This window comes from Malus domestica, chromosome 03, assembly GCF_042453785.1.
Source record: "Malus domestica chromosome 03, GDT2T_hap1".
Lineage (NCBI taxonomy): Eukaryota > Viridiplantae > Streptophyta > Magnoliopsida > Rosales > Rosaceae > Malus > Malus domestica.
Genome location: NC_091663.1, coordinates 30,072,587 through 30,088,794, shown reverse-complemented (window position 1 = coordinate 30,088,794; position 16,208 = coordinate 30,072,587). Strand labels below are relative to the sequence as shown.

The 16,208-nt window shown below is 34.1% G+C and overlaps 1 protein-coding gene across 2 annotated transcripts; it reads right to left on the bottom strand.

Annotated features, from left to right (window-relative positions):
• Nucleotides 1–10,794: 10,794 nt before the first annotated feature.
• On the bottom strand, nt 10,795–13,626 carry LOC103413285 (uncharacterized). 2 transcript variants are annotated; one of them, XM_070818437.1, is made up of 4 exons: nt 13,399–13,626; nt 13,139–13,304; nt 11,726–11,928; nt 10,795–11,519 (listed from the first exon to the last, which is right to left on the bottom strand). In XM_070818437.1, exons 2-4 carry the CDS (start codon nt 13,226–13,228, stop codon nt 11,261–11,263), a joined length of 552 nt encoding a protein of 183 aa, XP_070674538.1. In that variant the 5' UTR covers nt 13,229–13,304; nt 13,399–13,626; the 3' UTR covers nt 10,795–11,260. The 2 variants fall into 2 exon arrangements, with proteins under 2 accessions (XP_070674538.1, XP_008349981.2); XM_008351759.4 differs by lacking the exon at nt 13,399–13,626 and having other exon boundaries at nt 13,139–13,351.
• Nucleotides 13,627–16,208: the final 2,582 nt, after the last annotated feature.

The window sequence follows — 16,208 nt, the reverse complement described above, 5'->3', positions numbered from 1 at the left end:
CCACTCCGCCTATGACCACATTTAGCCTCGTGGATCGCCGCGGTCCCATTTCTTGAGTATTAGAATTTTCACTTGTGGAATTTTCTAAATTTCTAGTCATTAGATTTTTCTTATACGTTTTATCAAAGAACCTTTGCAAATAAAAAATTCTAACAATAAGAACGTATGAAAAATATTCAAATAGACTAGAAAATAGAGAAAAAACTTTTTATGCGAGAGTCTGCTACGAGTATGAATCTCAACTCTCAATGAAAACACCAATTTATGGGTGCAAATTTCTTCCTCCTTGATTTTGGACAAAATTGCACCTACAAAACAATTAACACCTTAGGTCAAGGCCAAGAGCCTCACGCGCCCACGATGAACGGGGGGGGGGGGGCTTTGGCTGAAGAACCTCCAATGCCAAAGTTAGAATTTAGAGAGAAAAAGAGTGTTTAGAGCATTTGAGATCTTTTGTAAGAGAATTGGAATGAATTTTTGGTGAAAATAGGAGCCTATTTATAGGATTAGGCTTGTCTCTTTTCCCTCAAGGTGTGGCCGGCCTTGAAGGGATTTTGTGGTTATGATTTTGGTTTAATTAGTCAATTTATTGGCTAATTAAACCCTAAAGAATAAATTGGTGGTTACAAAATTGATTATTTGTATACATGGGTAATAAAATGGAGAAAAATGTAAAAGGTTAGGAAAAAAGGGAGGTGGCCGGCCATTGCCTATTTTTAGGGTTGAATGGGATATATTTTGGTGGTTAATTGGATATAATGGATGGTTTAATTGACAATTAATGGGTTAATTAGGCAATAAACCCATTAATTAGCCAATTAACATAATTTAAAAGGAATGTGTTTGGGAATTACCTTGTAGAAAGGATTTGATGTGGTTGGATGAAATAGGTTTTAAATTGTTACCTATTTTGGGCACTTTTGACTTGGTTGAAAGATGATTCTCCGCTACTCGCGCGTAGGAATCCCGATGTGCCTCAAAGGTATTCTTGTCCTTTTTTATCCAAAGATCCATGTGTCGTCTTGTTATTATTTTTTGCTCCATAAGAATTAGTTTAATTTTATAAGATTTCTTTACTCCAACTTGGTTAGCTAGGCAAACACCTAATTTAAAACTAGGCTGTCTCTCCACACCTTGACAGCCGAGCTTTTCATCCAAACATGCCGATGGTTTCCTTGCGAAGACATGCATCTAATTGGTTTATTAAGATTAAAATATGGTAAAGTAACTTAACCAAACTATCTTCCAGCTAAAAATGACATTGCAGCTCATTCTTGCGTATGAAGCTTCGGGGAGCTCGTGTGAGGTTTAAGATTAAATAAGAAGAGGATGATGAAGACACCAAGATAAAGGTTGGGTCGGTGGCCGGCCCAGACCGCCTCAGATTATAAGCCAGACCAGATCAAATGTGTGTATGAAATGTTTGAGAGAGAGAGAGAGAGAGTTGCTTTGTAATATTAATACCTTTCCCATTAGTTTAATATGACTATGATTAGCATGCTGAGTATTAACCATGTAAAATGCCAAATGGTATAATCTCTGTAAAGACACATGCCATGATCCTAGACTATTGGTTGTTAGGTAGTTAGAGGATTACTTGTTAAATTTCCTAGTTACTATATATGTATAGCGAGGTGGATGACTTTATCTTGTAATGAATATTTCCTCTACAGAAATATAGTATAGTGACTTTTCATTTGTTTCTTCTTCGAGTTCCTCTAAGAAGTTTTGTGTCCTGCTACCATTGTTAAGACTGAGTATATGTATGAAGGTATACTAGGTAATTTTATGATGCACTCAGATTAGTAACAAAACTCTATTGATGTTTAGGAAATACATATATGTTGAGGTAATAACTTCTATTAAGAGACACAGAGAAAAAACATTATTGTATGCGGCACTAACAATACATAATATATTGATGTGATATTAGAAAATCATTGAATAATTGATGTTGGCGTCATTTTAGACTTTCTAGTGTATGGTTTTCTCATTTTTGCATAGAATGTTAGTAAGATCATCGATTTGATTAAACCAGAGGCAACATTAATACATATTATCTTGACAAAGTAACATCATTTAAGTTGAAGCCCTAGGGTTAATCTGAACGGTGAAAGAAAATATAGAAATGAGTAGAATTAGGTTAAGTCAAAGACTTCGGATTTCTTATTTGAATTAGAAAACCATTTAACTTGAGCTAATTATCTTTGTTGGGTTTGCTAAACTTGGAAGAAAAATAAGAAAAAGAATCAAGTCAACGTATAAGGTGATGATTTCGTTGACGGTGCATGGAAAGTATGTAAAACTGTGACGAACCCCAGACAGTTGGACAAGACTTGCACGTAAAGCTAAAAGTGGAGTTTGGTATTTAGCCCTTGTAAAACATGAAAGCTAAAAAGGATCTGGTGTTTTGTCGTGCAGGGCCGGCCAAGCAAAAACAAAAAGCCAGATCCTCACGTAGTGGAAATATCCACTCTTCTTTTCTTTGATTAAAGTTTTTGAGCAAAACTATGATCCCTTTGAGACTTGAGCTTTTAGGTGTCACCTATAAAGCACCTTTGATTCTGGGGGAGGCATGCATCTCTCAGACACTTTTTTCCTGGTTTGGTATTTTGGGTTGAACTGAAATATGAATAATACATTATATTTAAAGTACATTGAAAGAAAAAAATAGTGCCTAATTTGATAGTTTACAATGAACTTATGTATTTTAGTCCCCTCACTTTAACAAAATTAGAAAGAATAAGTTTATTTATTTATTTATTTTTTGGAAACTGAAAGAATAAGTTTATTGGAATGTATAACTCATTATATTTGGAGAAGTATTTTGAAGGAAGCAATTTAAAAATAAATTCAATTTAAAGTTCGAAGATAAATTACTCATTGAAAAAACTTACTCGTTTTATTTTTTTTTTCATGAAAAGTAGGATTAGAAAAAATAAATTTCTTTTATGTCTAATCTCTTTTTGTTAGATCCCTTCTAGATAACTTAAATCATTCACCTATACCTTCAAACCTCAAATATAGTAACATATCTATTCCAAGTCAATCCTAGAGATCGAGCAATGTCTCTGTATTTATAATTTTGATATGCGCAAACTCTTCTACAAGAATTATTTCTTTAATATATGTTTGACATGTCATATTGTTGAGTGCAACTTGCATGAAACATGTTCTCTGTCGAGTAGTGTTTTGGTCCAATAATGCAATGTCATATAGAAAAAAACTTACCCCTAACATAATATTATTAGACCAGAACAACACAGTAAAGATGATTCCTTCCATATAAATCATTCTCCATGTTATCATGCTATAAATTTGATATATATTGAAAAACAATTCACATGATCAACGATTACAAATGAAAAAACTAATCTCATATATTGTGTTTCATAAGAGGTTTCCTTTCGTTTGACAATAACAATTTAGCGTCTTGAATAGCTTGTCAACTAGATTCAAAACAAGGATGCATCTAATTAAGAAATGAACATATATATTCAAGACAAGTGGCTTAATGTAACGAGGGAGGATCCTCAAATCACATTTGTTTATCGTATATTGTGCGGTTAAAGATTATTGTAATTTTTTATTTAAAATTAAATATAAATAGTACCTGACGAAAACTGGCTGCACGATACACAATGAATAGATATGATTGGAGGCTCTCAGGGATCCTCATAAAGAGAATCCGGCGAGGATGCTCTCTCCAATCTAATGTCATATCGATGCCATCCAATGAGCCACCGCCATCACCACCGTACGAATTGTTTTACATCCTGGTTGTTAGTTGTTAGTTGTTTGATGAACTGACATATATGCTAGAAAACATAATCATGCCAAATGTTGAAAGGGCAAATTATGGAATTTAAAAGTAGGATTCAGTGCCTCACAATAGCATCCGTTGCGTCGGTAGATTATTAACGCTGTTAATCAAAATTACGTTATGCACAATTTATTTGTACGATATATTGTGAAAAATATGGTATGAATGTATGGTTCGATTCGTTAAAAATATTTATTTATATATTCGAAGTTTTGAGTTTGAATTTTCCCCTTTCTACTGTTGCTTTTATAAAAAATATTTTTTTTGACAGAAATATCACCATATGATGACAGTGCTTCTCAATTTCATCTAAATTGATTTTAATTTTCATAAACCCTAACTAGGAATATAACATAATTTGAAATTTTATTTTATTTTAAAAAAGGTTCGATATTTATTAAACCAAGTAAAGGAGCCTACAAACTAAGAATAGTGTGCATAATGGGCTTCAATAAAAACTTTGCCGGAGATTTCAACCCAATCAAAGAGAAAAAAAGTGTTCGTCACAGCAGAAAACCTATCCTCATATGAACAATAAAGCTTAAAGACAATCCTCAAACAAAATATCCTGGAGCAAATCAAGAGGCTGCTTAAACCACAAGGTTTCTTGCACTTGAAAACCTCATCTGTGATAACTGTTGTTCTGTAGATTTTGCTATAATGGGACTTGACAAATGACAAGTGCAATAATGGGCAAGATGAGAAGAATTACTTAACATTCTTGTTCCCATTAAAACCTCAAATTTTTGCCAGCGATATTACGTGTTAAATTCATTTAATTAGGCTTATTAATGAATTTGCTTCTTGAGAACTTAGTTTGTCTTTATTCTCTAAAACTGCTATTTTTTGTCTCATTTAGCTTTAGTTCCCTTTTTCGTCTCTTCCGTCAAATTGATGAAATTAAATAGTAGTTAGGACATTTCACTTTTATGTGGTTAGAAATAAGCCCCATGCTTGACGATGTGGCAGTTTCGTGGATATTTCATATTTATCAGACCGCATGTGAATTTGTGGTGAGAAAAGTTGGAGAAACAAATTCGGTATAAGTGAAAGAGTAGAAAGGAATTTAGACTTGCGAATCTAGTCCTTGAGTTCTGTCGACAACTAATGTCCATACTACCTTCTACTTTAAGGCCTATTTGACAAAATTGACAAAAATTGGGTGAATTGAGACGAAATGAGATGAAAAATGATAGTTTCCGCCGCGGGGGGGGGGGGGGGGGGGGAGTGAGACAAAACAAGTCAAGGAGTAAAATGACACAAAATTATAGTTTCAAAGGGCAAATCAATTAATAAGCCTTTAAACTATTAGGAAAGAGATTCAAACAACAACTCTAACCAACTTGACTATAAACTCAAATCTGCGTAAATTATTTGAAATTAAGCTATAAATGATGTCACATAATAATTAACTAGCTAACATCCTCTTGTCCTACCACCTAAAACAAAATGGATCCAATGCTACACCGCAAGTATATATTTATTTGTAATTAATTTTTTGTTTTTAGTTTGCTTATGACCTACAAGATTTTGCAAACCAAATAAGGCAGGTTATTAATGGCACAATGCCCCCACTACCTTAATTCAAAAGATTATTTGATCAGCGGCGACCACATTGTCATTCCACAATCATCATTTAGATTGATTAATTATGATAACTTATTAAAAGACTAACCCACGTATTAGAAACATAATTATCATCTTACTATATAAACAAACACACCACGTGGCTTGATTCTAAACAGCCTGTTTGTGCGTGAAACAGGTTCTTGATTAAGAATATACATGATATCATTGAGGAGAAGTAAAACTGAAATGCCATTATTTAAATTAATTAGTTAATTATGTAAAACTTGTAGTCTTGTACAATATGCTTTAGAATTATAACTTATTTATATTCTCGTCATAAGATTGTCATGAGCGCCACTCAGTAATGATAATGCGGGAGATACTAATTAAATTTATTTAATCAACTAGCCGGTCATTAAATTAATTTAATTATTCAGCAATCATCCATTCATGTGATGAAAGACAGAAAAATCATAACAAAATTACAAAGTTAAATAACTGCTTCAGGAGCACGAAGAAGATCCTATACTAATTTGCTGATACGACAGCGGATCATGGGGATTACATATTTTGATCCATAACTTTCATGAATTTTAAATCAGTAATGTTCATATCAAAATCAAAATACCCTCTGCTATATATACAGTACGAGATGTCTGTGTATATATATATATACACTGCCAGGACAGATAATAGGTGAGAAGAATCAGATGGTTCTGAAAGCTACTGTGGTGACAGATTTATGGATATTTAGTTTGAAAACTACAGGTGCCTGAATGTATCATCGGCAGGATATATAGGTCCCAAACAAAAGGTAGGGTTACTTTGGTCCATAAATTTGCAAAATCTATAGACGGCGGTTTTAGTTCCTTATTTTTGGTTCACAACTTCATATTAAAAATAATAAGATGATTAAGAAAATGAAGAGAAACGTTTTCTTGTCATGATGTTTGAAAATATAAGATATGTCTGTGTTTTATGTTGCTCATCATGTTGATCATTTTTAAGGGAAATTTTACGGTACCATTTCTTTAATGGTTACTTTATAATCACAAAGTTTACATGTTAAACTACATTATAATAGTGAGGTTATATAACATTAATTATTACATTACTAACTGTGATTGTTACAGTATTATCATTCACTTTTGGGCTCATTATCTTCATGTTTAATGGTGTTACAACATGACGTTAACATCCAATGTTTGTCAATTTTATTGTTAATATTATAGTTAATAACACAGAATAACCTTATTATTATTGTGACAAAGTTCATTTTCACGTATGTCTGCAAATTATTACATTACAAAAACATTATTCGATTAAAGAATACTAGTACTATTTTACTTTTTTTTTAACAGTAGACTAATCCAAGTTTTAAATAATTATATTCCAAGGATACAATGGTTGTAGTATATATGGTACTAAGTGGAATACAAATTGACTGATTGAGTTGCATGGAGCCATTTGTAAAACTTCAAATGACTATGCATGGGATTGAAGCGGCACTGGCAAGCCTGCAGGACCATAACAATAAATAATACCATAGATCAATGTCTTGATGAGTCATATGCATGTGAATTATTAGATGGTGAAGATAGCAAAGCATATCATCACTCCTGCGAAAATTGCAGATACATCAACCTAATAAAAGGTTTTTTTTTTTTTTGCACGTATATTTTGGCTGCATTTGGAAGAAAGCAGAAGCCTTCAGATTGCTTCATTTCATCAAATATGTCAAACACACTTTTCACAGATTAAAGTTTCGATTTGACTTGCTCGTATCGAAGCCCCCTGGCCACTACAATGTTGCACCACGGCAGCCATTAAAAGGATCAAAATACCCTCACATACATGCCTTAACTGAGAGAGATACTCTCCTTTCATTATTTCATTACATGATCCGGGTTTATAATGGGATAGTTAGTTTGTTTTCATTATTTCATTACATGATCCGGGTTTATAATGGGATAGTTAGTTTGCTTTTTAAACAAGTAGTAAACATTTTTTAATTGAATTATGATGCCGTTCATATTAAATCTTAATTGCAAGAAAGAATTTCTTGATCTCCCTAATTGAATGCATCATGCATGCATGCATGTATTATCTCACCAATAAAGAAAAGGGCCGCAACTGCAGAGAAAAAAAGAAACTGAGAGAGCATGTGGCGAGTACAATCATGCTATGCAAGGGGGACATGACAATGCAACATATTCTAGCATGTTTAAAGCTCTGCATGTGCACTGTACTATACCGACTAAATTAATAAGATAGAAAGGAAGAAGCAGAAGAGGGGGAAAACATTATTTGGAGGTTGGCAGTTTGACAATTTAGGAGAGCATCACTAATTTTTCTGCTCAACAAATGATGAAAATAAGCCTCCTGTTTTGACACATGAACGAAAGTATCAATCATTTCTAGTTTTATTTTTCTAATTGTTTTTTTTTTTTTTTTGTGCACAAGTGTGAAAAATAATAATTAATTGTTCATATTTTCATATAGGAAGTCACGATAATTGTATGTGCATTTTTACACTTTTCACAGTAATTTAGATGTACATCAATAGTTGACAGTCATTCACGCGCATATGAGCATTATTTAGTCTAACTGCCAGTTTCGAACCCAAGACTTATTGAATTTGACCATCACACAAACCCAACAATGTACAAGGGAACCCAAGACCTGTTGGCTTCGTCCCTGGTCGATGGTGTCGTCATAGGGCTCAAACGATTTTGGTGCAGAATATTTCTTCAACTCGGACGATATTCGTGCAGAATTGTGAATCAAATTTTTGTGACACAACAGTGACCTAAAATCTCTGCAAATTTATGCGTGGTCAGTGATCACTTAATGCCTCGAGGGAGAGATAGGGGAGGATTCTCAGATCTGGTTGGGGTGGCAGAAAAACTTTCACAAAATATAGCCAGCAGGTTATTGCAAGTACAAGTTTCGAATATCACTGCACCGTTTGGGTTAAGATATGCAGCATGACGATGACCTAACGGTACACTTTCAAAAGCTGCATGCAGGCATCAATTGGCACTGACACTTTGGATATATAGGCCACACGAAGGATTAAACATTGGTTGCTGGCGTTTAGGTGAGGTTTGAGAGATATCAATGTGTATGTGTGAGATGATAGCGATATCGATTTACTGGCTAGAAAGAGAAACCAACCAGGAACAAGAGAGCATGGGGGCTTGCTTGGCTTATTTTATAATATTGTCCTAGTTCCATTTCGACTAGATTCTTCTTGATGAATTGGGAATTAGGACCTCGGGGTAAGAGTAAATACTTCTAACTAAGGACTGGTTTGGTATTGCTGTGCTTTGAAAAAAAACTGCTGTGAGAATAAATGGTTATGCTGTGAGAATAAGCGGCTGTGAAATAAATTAGCAAAGTGTTTAGTAAACTTTTTTGTAAAAGTGCTTTTGGAAAAAAAAAACAGTCTGATAGTAGGTCTTTTCATTAAAGGAGCACTATAGCTCCGTGTGCTTTGAAAAAAAACTAGTTTTCCAAAGCTGCAAATAGCAGCTTCAGCTTTTTCCTTTGATTTCAGCTTATTCTCACAGCAGCTTCCAAAATAAGCCATTTTTTTTCAATTTACCAAACACCTAAAACCCTTCCAGCTTTTTTTCATGGGTGCTTTTTTTAAGCACCTCACTCCCAAACCACCCCTAAGTGAGCCGACACAAATTCACCCTTTAGATATTATTATGTGGGAATGACTATAGTTTAGTAGTTCTCTTCCAAGATTAGTGAAAAAGAAATCATTTTGTCACCAATCTACGCAGTGTATATAAATTAATATTATACTTTAGAAGATAGTTTGTTGTCTACCGTATTATGATATGTGAATTAATAACACCACGTGACAGTGTTACGTCACATACAAAAAGTTATCGTTGAGACACGTAACAACCATTTGTATACAATTCAACCATTGAATACTAAGTTTCCAAAACATTACTAGAGAAGTTTTCCTAGAATTACACTCTGGTGAGGAGATTCAAGAGAAATATACGAATCATATTTTTATGTTCCATTAGTGTCAATTTATCAAGGCAAGGACACTTAATATTCCTAGACAATTTTTACACACTACTTTTGAAATGCATTATCACCTTGTATGGTTGAAGCTTGGGCCCGTATGAAAGTGATTTTAAAATGATTGAAGGTGTTTTTGATAGAAGTGTTTTGGGTTTCAAAATTACTTGACATGCATTTTGAAAGAAGCAGCAGTTGTGTGCTTGTATTTTTACTAAGATTTGGTTTCAAAAATATTTTCATCTAAAACGTTTTCGATTATTTTAAAGGCATTTCCACACACACCCTTGATCTGTTAATCTAGTGATATACATTTGTGCTTTAATTAGTTTGACACATTCACTAACATCAAAGGTGGGAAGTAGTAGTCGTTAGGGATGGTAGCTGTGGACCTCTGTACAGGCCTGTAGGTTTTAGGGCTTTTCTTTTCTTCCGACTCTTGAGTCCATTCCTGAAGAGCCCATTCCACGAACCAAAGGAGCCGGATTGCAATTATACAATTGATGCGAGTACATAATTTTGAAAGAGTAATGCTAAGGAGATTAAATTTGTAGACTAAATTTTGTAAACTAAATGACAAAGAAGTTAATGATTGGATTATTACTTAAACGTTGATAAACGTGCTCATTTCTTATTAGTGACAACAAAATTACTGATTTAGCAATACTTATATGTATTTAATACAATCACCATCTCGAAGTTAAATGGTTATTATATCAAATACATGTAAATATTATAGTCAGTCCCAAAAACTACATCAGAATTTGCAGCAAAATCGTTGATATGTTGTGGTTTGGAGGGTACAACACAAAAAGATTTGATTGATTAGTCTTCATAAGAGCATCTCCAGTGGATTTCCTAATATTTTAAATAAAAATTTAAAACCTATTGTTCACAGTTATAATGACTCTCTAAATTAAATTTAAGGAAAACTAACGAAAAGTTCAAAAAAACTTCCCTTTTAATAAAAAGCCCTTTTTAAAGGTATAGTGAATAGTACCAGGGAAATGTATAAATGTGGTTTTTCGTTAAAAGTGAACTATACCGAAAGTGTTTTGTTAAAACTCCCTTAAATTTATAGTTTTTTAAGGTAAATTTTATTTTAAAAATAGAAAGCGTGATTGGAAGTGCTCTAAATGTAACCCGATCCCGATAAGGACATAATTTTGTAAATCACTACAAATCACCATACAAGAGCCCATGAAATCTTGTGAATTTCTTGAGGATCTTATATTAGTTATCGTAATATGTTGTATAGATTTTGCTAACTGCATACAAGGATTAGTAGAAAGTTACAAACTTATTATTTAATTACATGGACGCCAGATTGATCACGTCGATTAACAAATATCATATGGACAAAATATGAACTTTCACAAAAGCGAATGCTCACTTTTTTGAAACAAATACAGATCACAAGCAAGTATTTTCCTGTTACTAATATCATATTTGACAATCAACAACAACAACAACAACAAAGCCTTTCCTTACTATGTGGGGTCGGCTATATGAATCCTCGTTCATGATTCATTATCATAAGGATTCGATGTAACCTAGAAATGTCGGCTGTCGACTACCTGACGCCCTCCCCCTCCTCCTTTATCCGGGCTTTACAATCAGAGAAATTTTTTTACCAGTAATGTAAAACATGAGAAACACTAATACCCCACTATATTACAGACTCAACTGAACCAAACCCTTCAAAACATCATTTATGCAACTCAAAACATGAAATGTGGGATCCCAGACACGGTCAAATTATCTGATACCAAATATTGAGGATCATGATCGCCGATCATGTTGATTCCGAAGATGATGGAATCATTTAAAGGTTCCGAGACCAACAGCAGCCTCTCCGCCGTATGGCTGGAAGCTTTCCCTGGCTCTGGAATAGCAAACATAGTAGAACTCAGAAACTATTGTGGTGAGGAAAATGAAAGCTGCTCCTGCACCGAAAACTCCCTTTCTCAGTTGCTGGCAATCTGGAGGGCTTTGGCCGAAAATGGTCCTGTACTTGGTGTGGTAGGCATTCCTCACCGAACCCGCCAGCAAACACGCCTCAGCGATTAAGAAAAAGACCCTGGTAAGAGTAACATCAATAAAATGTATAAGAAATTCATATCCATATGACAATCCATTGCAAGATGTGAACCTTAAATTCTGGTGTGGAACTTCAAATCTAAACTTAGTCTGCATTTATAAGAACAAATGCATTGATCTAATTAAATCGACAAATTATACTCAATCCACTAGGCAACATTTTTTTCAGCACGTTATAAATCCTACCAGCAGACTATGAAAAGGATAACTGCCCAGGCTCTTGACCCTCCAGGTTTCAATGGCTTCCCGCAGCAGAAGCATCGGCTTGCCACCATTATAATGACCTGACCTACCAAGAAGAATAAAAATGCACCAACCCCGTAGCCAGTTGCGATGTCTGACTCATAGACACAATAGTTGTTTAACTCAGTATCCTGAACAACCGTTGCCTGTCATGAACGACAAATATATTGTTAGCAAGGACTGCCTCTCATATATCAGCTAGAAGCCGAATGTACTACTTTCTTTTAGGCTATTACATTGAGGATGAATAAACTGGTTTATGCATGAATATGACGATGTGAAACCGGTTTATTTTAAGGCCTCTGTTCGATTTCTCAATGGGTTAAGTAAAATGTGATTGCCTAGTGGGAAGCTATAACAATAGCCAACAAGCACCGACTTTTTAGACAAGTAAAATTATTGTATTACTATATAGTATATAGCAAGAAGCAATTGCTGTCATATAATCGGCACTGTCAAGGGGCCCAACCTTCAGCAAAACTCATTAGAATGAAGGATTAGTAATATTATTTGGCTCATTTCGAGATTTCATTCGTTCAATATATGGTGAGGAAGGGAAAGCTCTGTGGATTCTTACTTCCTATGCTGATTGAGATACGAGACCAAATCAACAACAATTATAAGAAGGAAGTTTTTGGGATGCTAAATTAATCCCAACTTTTTTTTTTTTTTTTTTTTGTGATACAAGCGATACTGGGGAGGGGGAAATTGAACTCGGGGCATCAGGTGCTAGGGTGAATGGTCTTAAGACTCTTAACCAACTGATCTACAACCCCGCCTGCAAATAATCACAACTCTTATGCTCAACCAACAGTTCTGAACACTCTTATTTGGCTTGAAAATCTCCCAAAACAAGCTTTTGGTTCAAGAACACCATCTTATTCTTGAAATCAATTTATTGTACGATTCAATTACATTTGCCTGCATATGTTTCAGCGATCAATACAATTTGCTCCAACAAATTCTCCAAGAAAATCACATGCATGCATGAACAGAAACAACACATACAAGAAAGAAAACAAGCAATATCAGTAGAAATGACCATACTATGAACTAAATTATTTGTATCAGCTAGAACACAATTCTCTTGGTTCTCACGTTTCTGATTGAACCCATATATTTGGCCTCATTTGATCAGAATAACAAAATTTAAAGTACTAGGCCCATCAAATACCAAATGGGTTGCTTTTATTTTCTTCAATCCGAAGCAATTGACACAGACTGCATCTAGTTTCCTACATTTTCTTGCATTTTCTCAGCATCCAAACATAATATATCACCAAGGAACATTATGGCTTAAAAACATTTCCAGTAAAAAAAACATTATGGCTTAAAAAAGGGAAAGAGAGAACTTACAGAGCTTCTCCTCTGCTCAGCTGCAACAGCCAGCCCAAAAGCAATGACATTCAGGATGAACACTGTCATCAGCAACAGCTTGGATGCCATGGATTCAAGAACTCACTTACTCTCCAGATCTCTCTCTCCTCTCTCTAGTCTGCAATTTGTCCATCTGTTTCTCCCTCTAAATACAAAATCCAACCGTGAAGTGTATTGAATAAGTGAAGAAGCTTTAGAAAAAAAAAGGAAAATAATAAAATAGTGAATAGATATATTACCAACAGAATGCTACATGCCACCAGTTGAATGACATATGAAAATGGGTTAATCACCTGCAATAGGAAATTACCAAAATAGCCACCGTTGGTCAAGAATGTTGGAATTGGAACTTCATTGAAAAAAACTGAAGCAAAATTTGGTTAATTGTTTGTAGAAATTTTCTGGGTGGTATTCCCACTTCTCAAAACCACAAATTTGCTTAGCTGGTAAAAGTACTCAACTTTTACTCCTATGTATTTTATTTTGTGTCTTTTATGTTCAGGGAGAGGCGGAGCCGGATTTAGGACTTTAGATGTAAAAATAAATGCTCTTAATCATTTAAGTTGCAAATCTTTTATTGTAACATAATTTGTGTTTGAAATCTAAGAAATGTAATACATTTTGTGTTAAAAAACTAATAAATGTTGGAGTACGCTATGCGATAATATTTGTTTTCTGGTCAAGAATAAATTAAGATGCGAACATCAAAATAGTGAAGAATACAGACAAAGTGAAAATATGTTATTTGAGCTCATAGTGAATATGTTATTGAAATATGATTAGTGTGGTCTACGAGAAAGACGAATCCAAGGTTCAGTTTTTATTATCAACTAGTTATTAGTCTAGTGATACTTCTTTTTCCAATGTTGAAAGAGGTTATAAATTCGAATCTTACATCTCCTAATATTAAAAAAAAAGGTCCAATTCTTATTATTTGTAACAAAATAATGATTCTAGGTTGAAATTCTACAATTCATTCTCTCGCTCTATGAATTTTAAGAGTTTTCATCACTTACAAAAGCGAAGAGCTAACGTTGTAGGCAGAATGTCAATAATTCTCATATTTTTATTCTAAAACAATTGGATAGGTGAAAACAAGACAATCATTTGAACAGAAATAACAACGAATATGTTAAAAATTCGAATTGCTCATGCAAGTTGGACATCCCAAGTAATCAACTTTTATATTTAACATATTTTTCGTAATTATATTTAGCCTTTTTATTGTTGGATGGGTAATTTTGGCATACGAGGATTTTAAGGATCCATATCAGGATAGGGATCCGGATCCCTTCCACTTAATTCTCCCCATCAAACAATTCAAACTCTTGAAATTTGATCTAACGACTAAAGTTATTATAACTTTTAGAGTGGGCCCGTGTTTGTAGCCGTTAGATCAAATTTTAAGAACCTGAATTGTTTGAGGAGAATTAGGTGGAAGGGATCAGAGGAGAAAATTTTCAGTGTGACCAATACACGGAGTAGTACACCACGTATCACTATACAAATTGTATGATATGTGTGCTAAAAAGTTAATAACTTAAAAAATAAAATTTTCCACAACTTATATAAAAACACGTATTGTACCCTTCGTGTTCCGGTTACAATTAAAAATTTCTGGGATCGGATAGGATCCCTCTCCTCCATACCACACCAGAAAGCTTTCAAATGATTATTATATATTCAATATTGTCGGTGAGGAGTTGTCTGTTGTAGTTGTTGAGAGAGAGAGACAGAGAGAGAGACAGAGAGAGAGAATCAATGGATGCTTCTTAAGCGTAAAGTGCAGCAGGCTTTTTCATCAACAAGATAGATCTGATCAGATCAGATCCAACGGCTGATTTTGCGGTATTTTTGGGACTTATGCGGTATTTTTGGGACGCTTGAAACACACGAAAGAAAGAAGATTAGAACCTTGCTTTCAGTCAGTGTTTGCTGGTCCTTCACTGTCTCCTTCTGTGGATTTTATACCATGCACTACACCCCGTGCTTTATTCAGTGTGTCCTCGCCTTATCTGCCTGATGAGACTTGGCGGTTAACTAGAAACGAACATGGTGATATTTGCCCGTTAACTAATCGGACCGAATTTCTGGCTTAAGATTACCAAAACGACGCTAGCTTATGAGTTTAATTCAATAAAATCTTTATCTGAAAAAAAGAATATATTGTTATGAGCATTGACGGAGTCAAAAATTTTCTTTTGAGAGGATTATAATCTGTGACGGAACTAGAAAATCCTTGAGCATGTGAGGTATACAAGTTTAGTAGTATAAAAATTTGTTGGTGGACAGGTCTTAATGATGGTTGCGATTGAGGGACTGAAATAGGAAGTTGAGAAGTAAAATTTGAGTGAAGTGAATCAATTTAAGTGAAATACATTTTCTCCTTGCTCTCGCGCATGCCACTACTGCCCATCACAGCCTGGTGTGACGCTCATTGCCTTGTGGGTATGCAAAACTTTGATGTGATGGAGGGGATTTTTGAGGTCTAGGTCATCCCATGGTTAAAAAAGCCTCATGATATTGTTTCCCACATCCCCGACTAAAATATACATATAAAAACATAATGAGGGTAAATGAAATCATTATGAACAAAACTTGACGACATGAGTAAATTTGTTTAGCATATAACAGACATATGTACACCTACTTAGGCGATCAGGTTGAAGCATATATATATATATATATATATATATATATATATGTCTTGCATTACATGTAGTTCAATATCCTAACAGATAGGAGTGTTGGTTTTTCACCTATGCGTTTCGGGTTCAAAACTTCATTCTCTCCAATTATAATATTTTCGAAGTCTCTCTCCCCTTAATAATAATAAAATTAATATATATATATATATATATATATATATATATATGTGCGTATGTGTGTCTAATAATAATTAAATTAAAAAAAACTATATATATATATAAGTCTCACATTGAAAACCTCATGAAGTTAAATTCTCTTTATATTGAATGATTTCATTAATAATTATATAATGAGCAGTTTACGTACGTGGGATGTTCACTGCTATTATCATTAAGGCTTT

Coding starts and splice junctions, on each gene's coding strand:
- LOC103413285 (XM_070818437.1), bottom strand. CDS start 13,228: ATGGCATCCAAGCTGTTGCTGATGACAGTGTTCATCCTGAATGTCATT. Junction 11,929..13,138: donor CTGAGCAGAGGAGAAGCTCT/GTAAGTTCTCTC, acceptor CGTTCATGACAG/GCAACGGTTGTTCAGGATAC. Junction 11,520..11,725: donor ATCCTTTTCATAGTCTGCTG/GTAGGATTTATA, acceptor TACTCTTACCAG/GGTCTTTTTCTTAATCGCTG.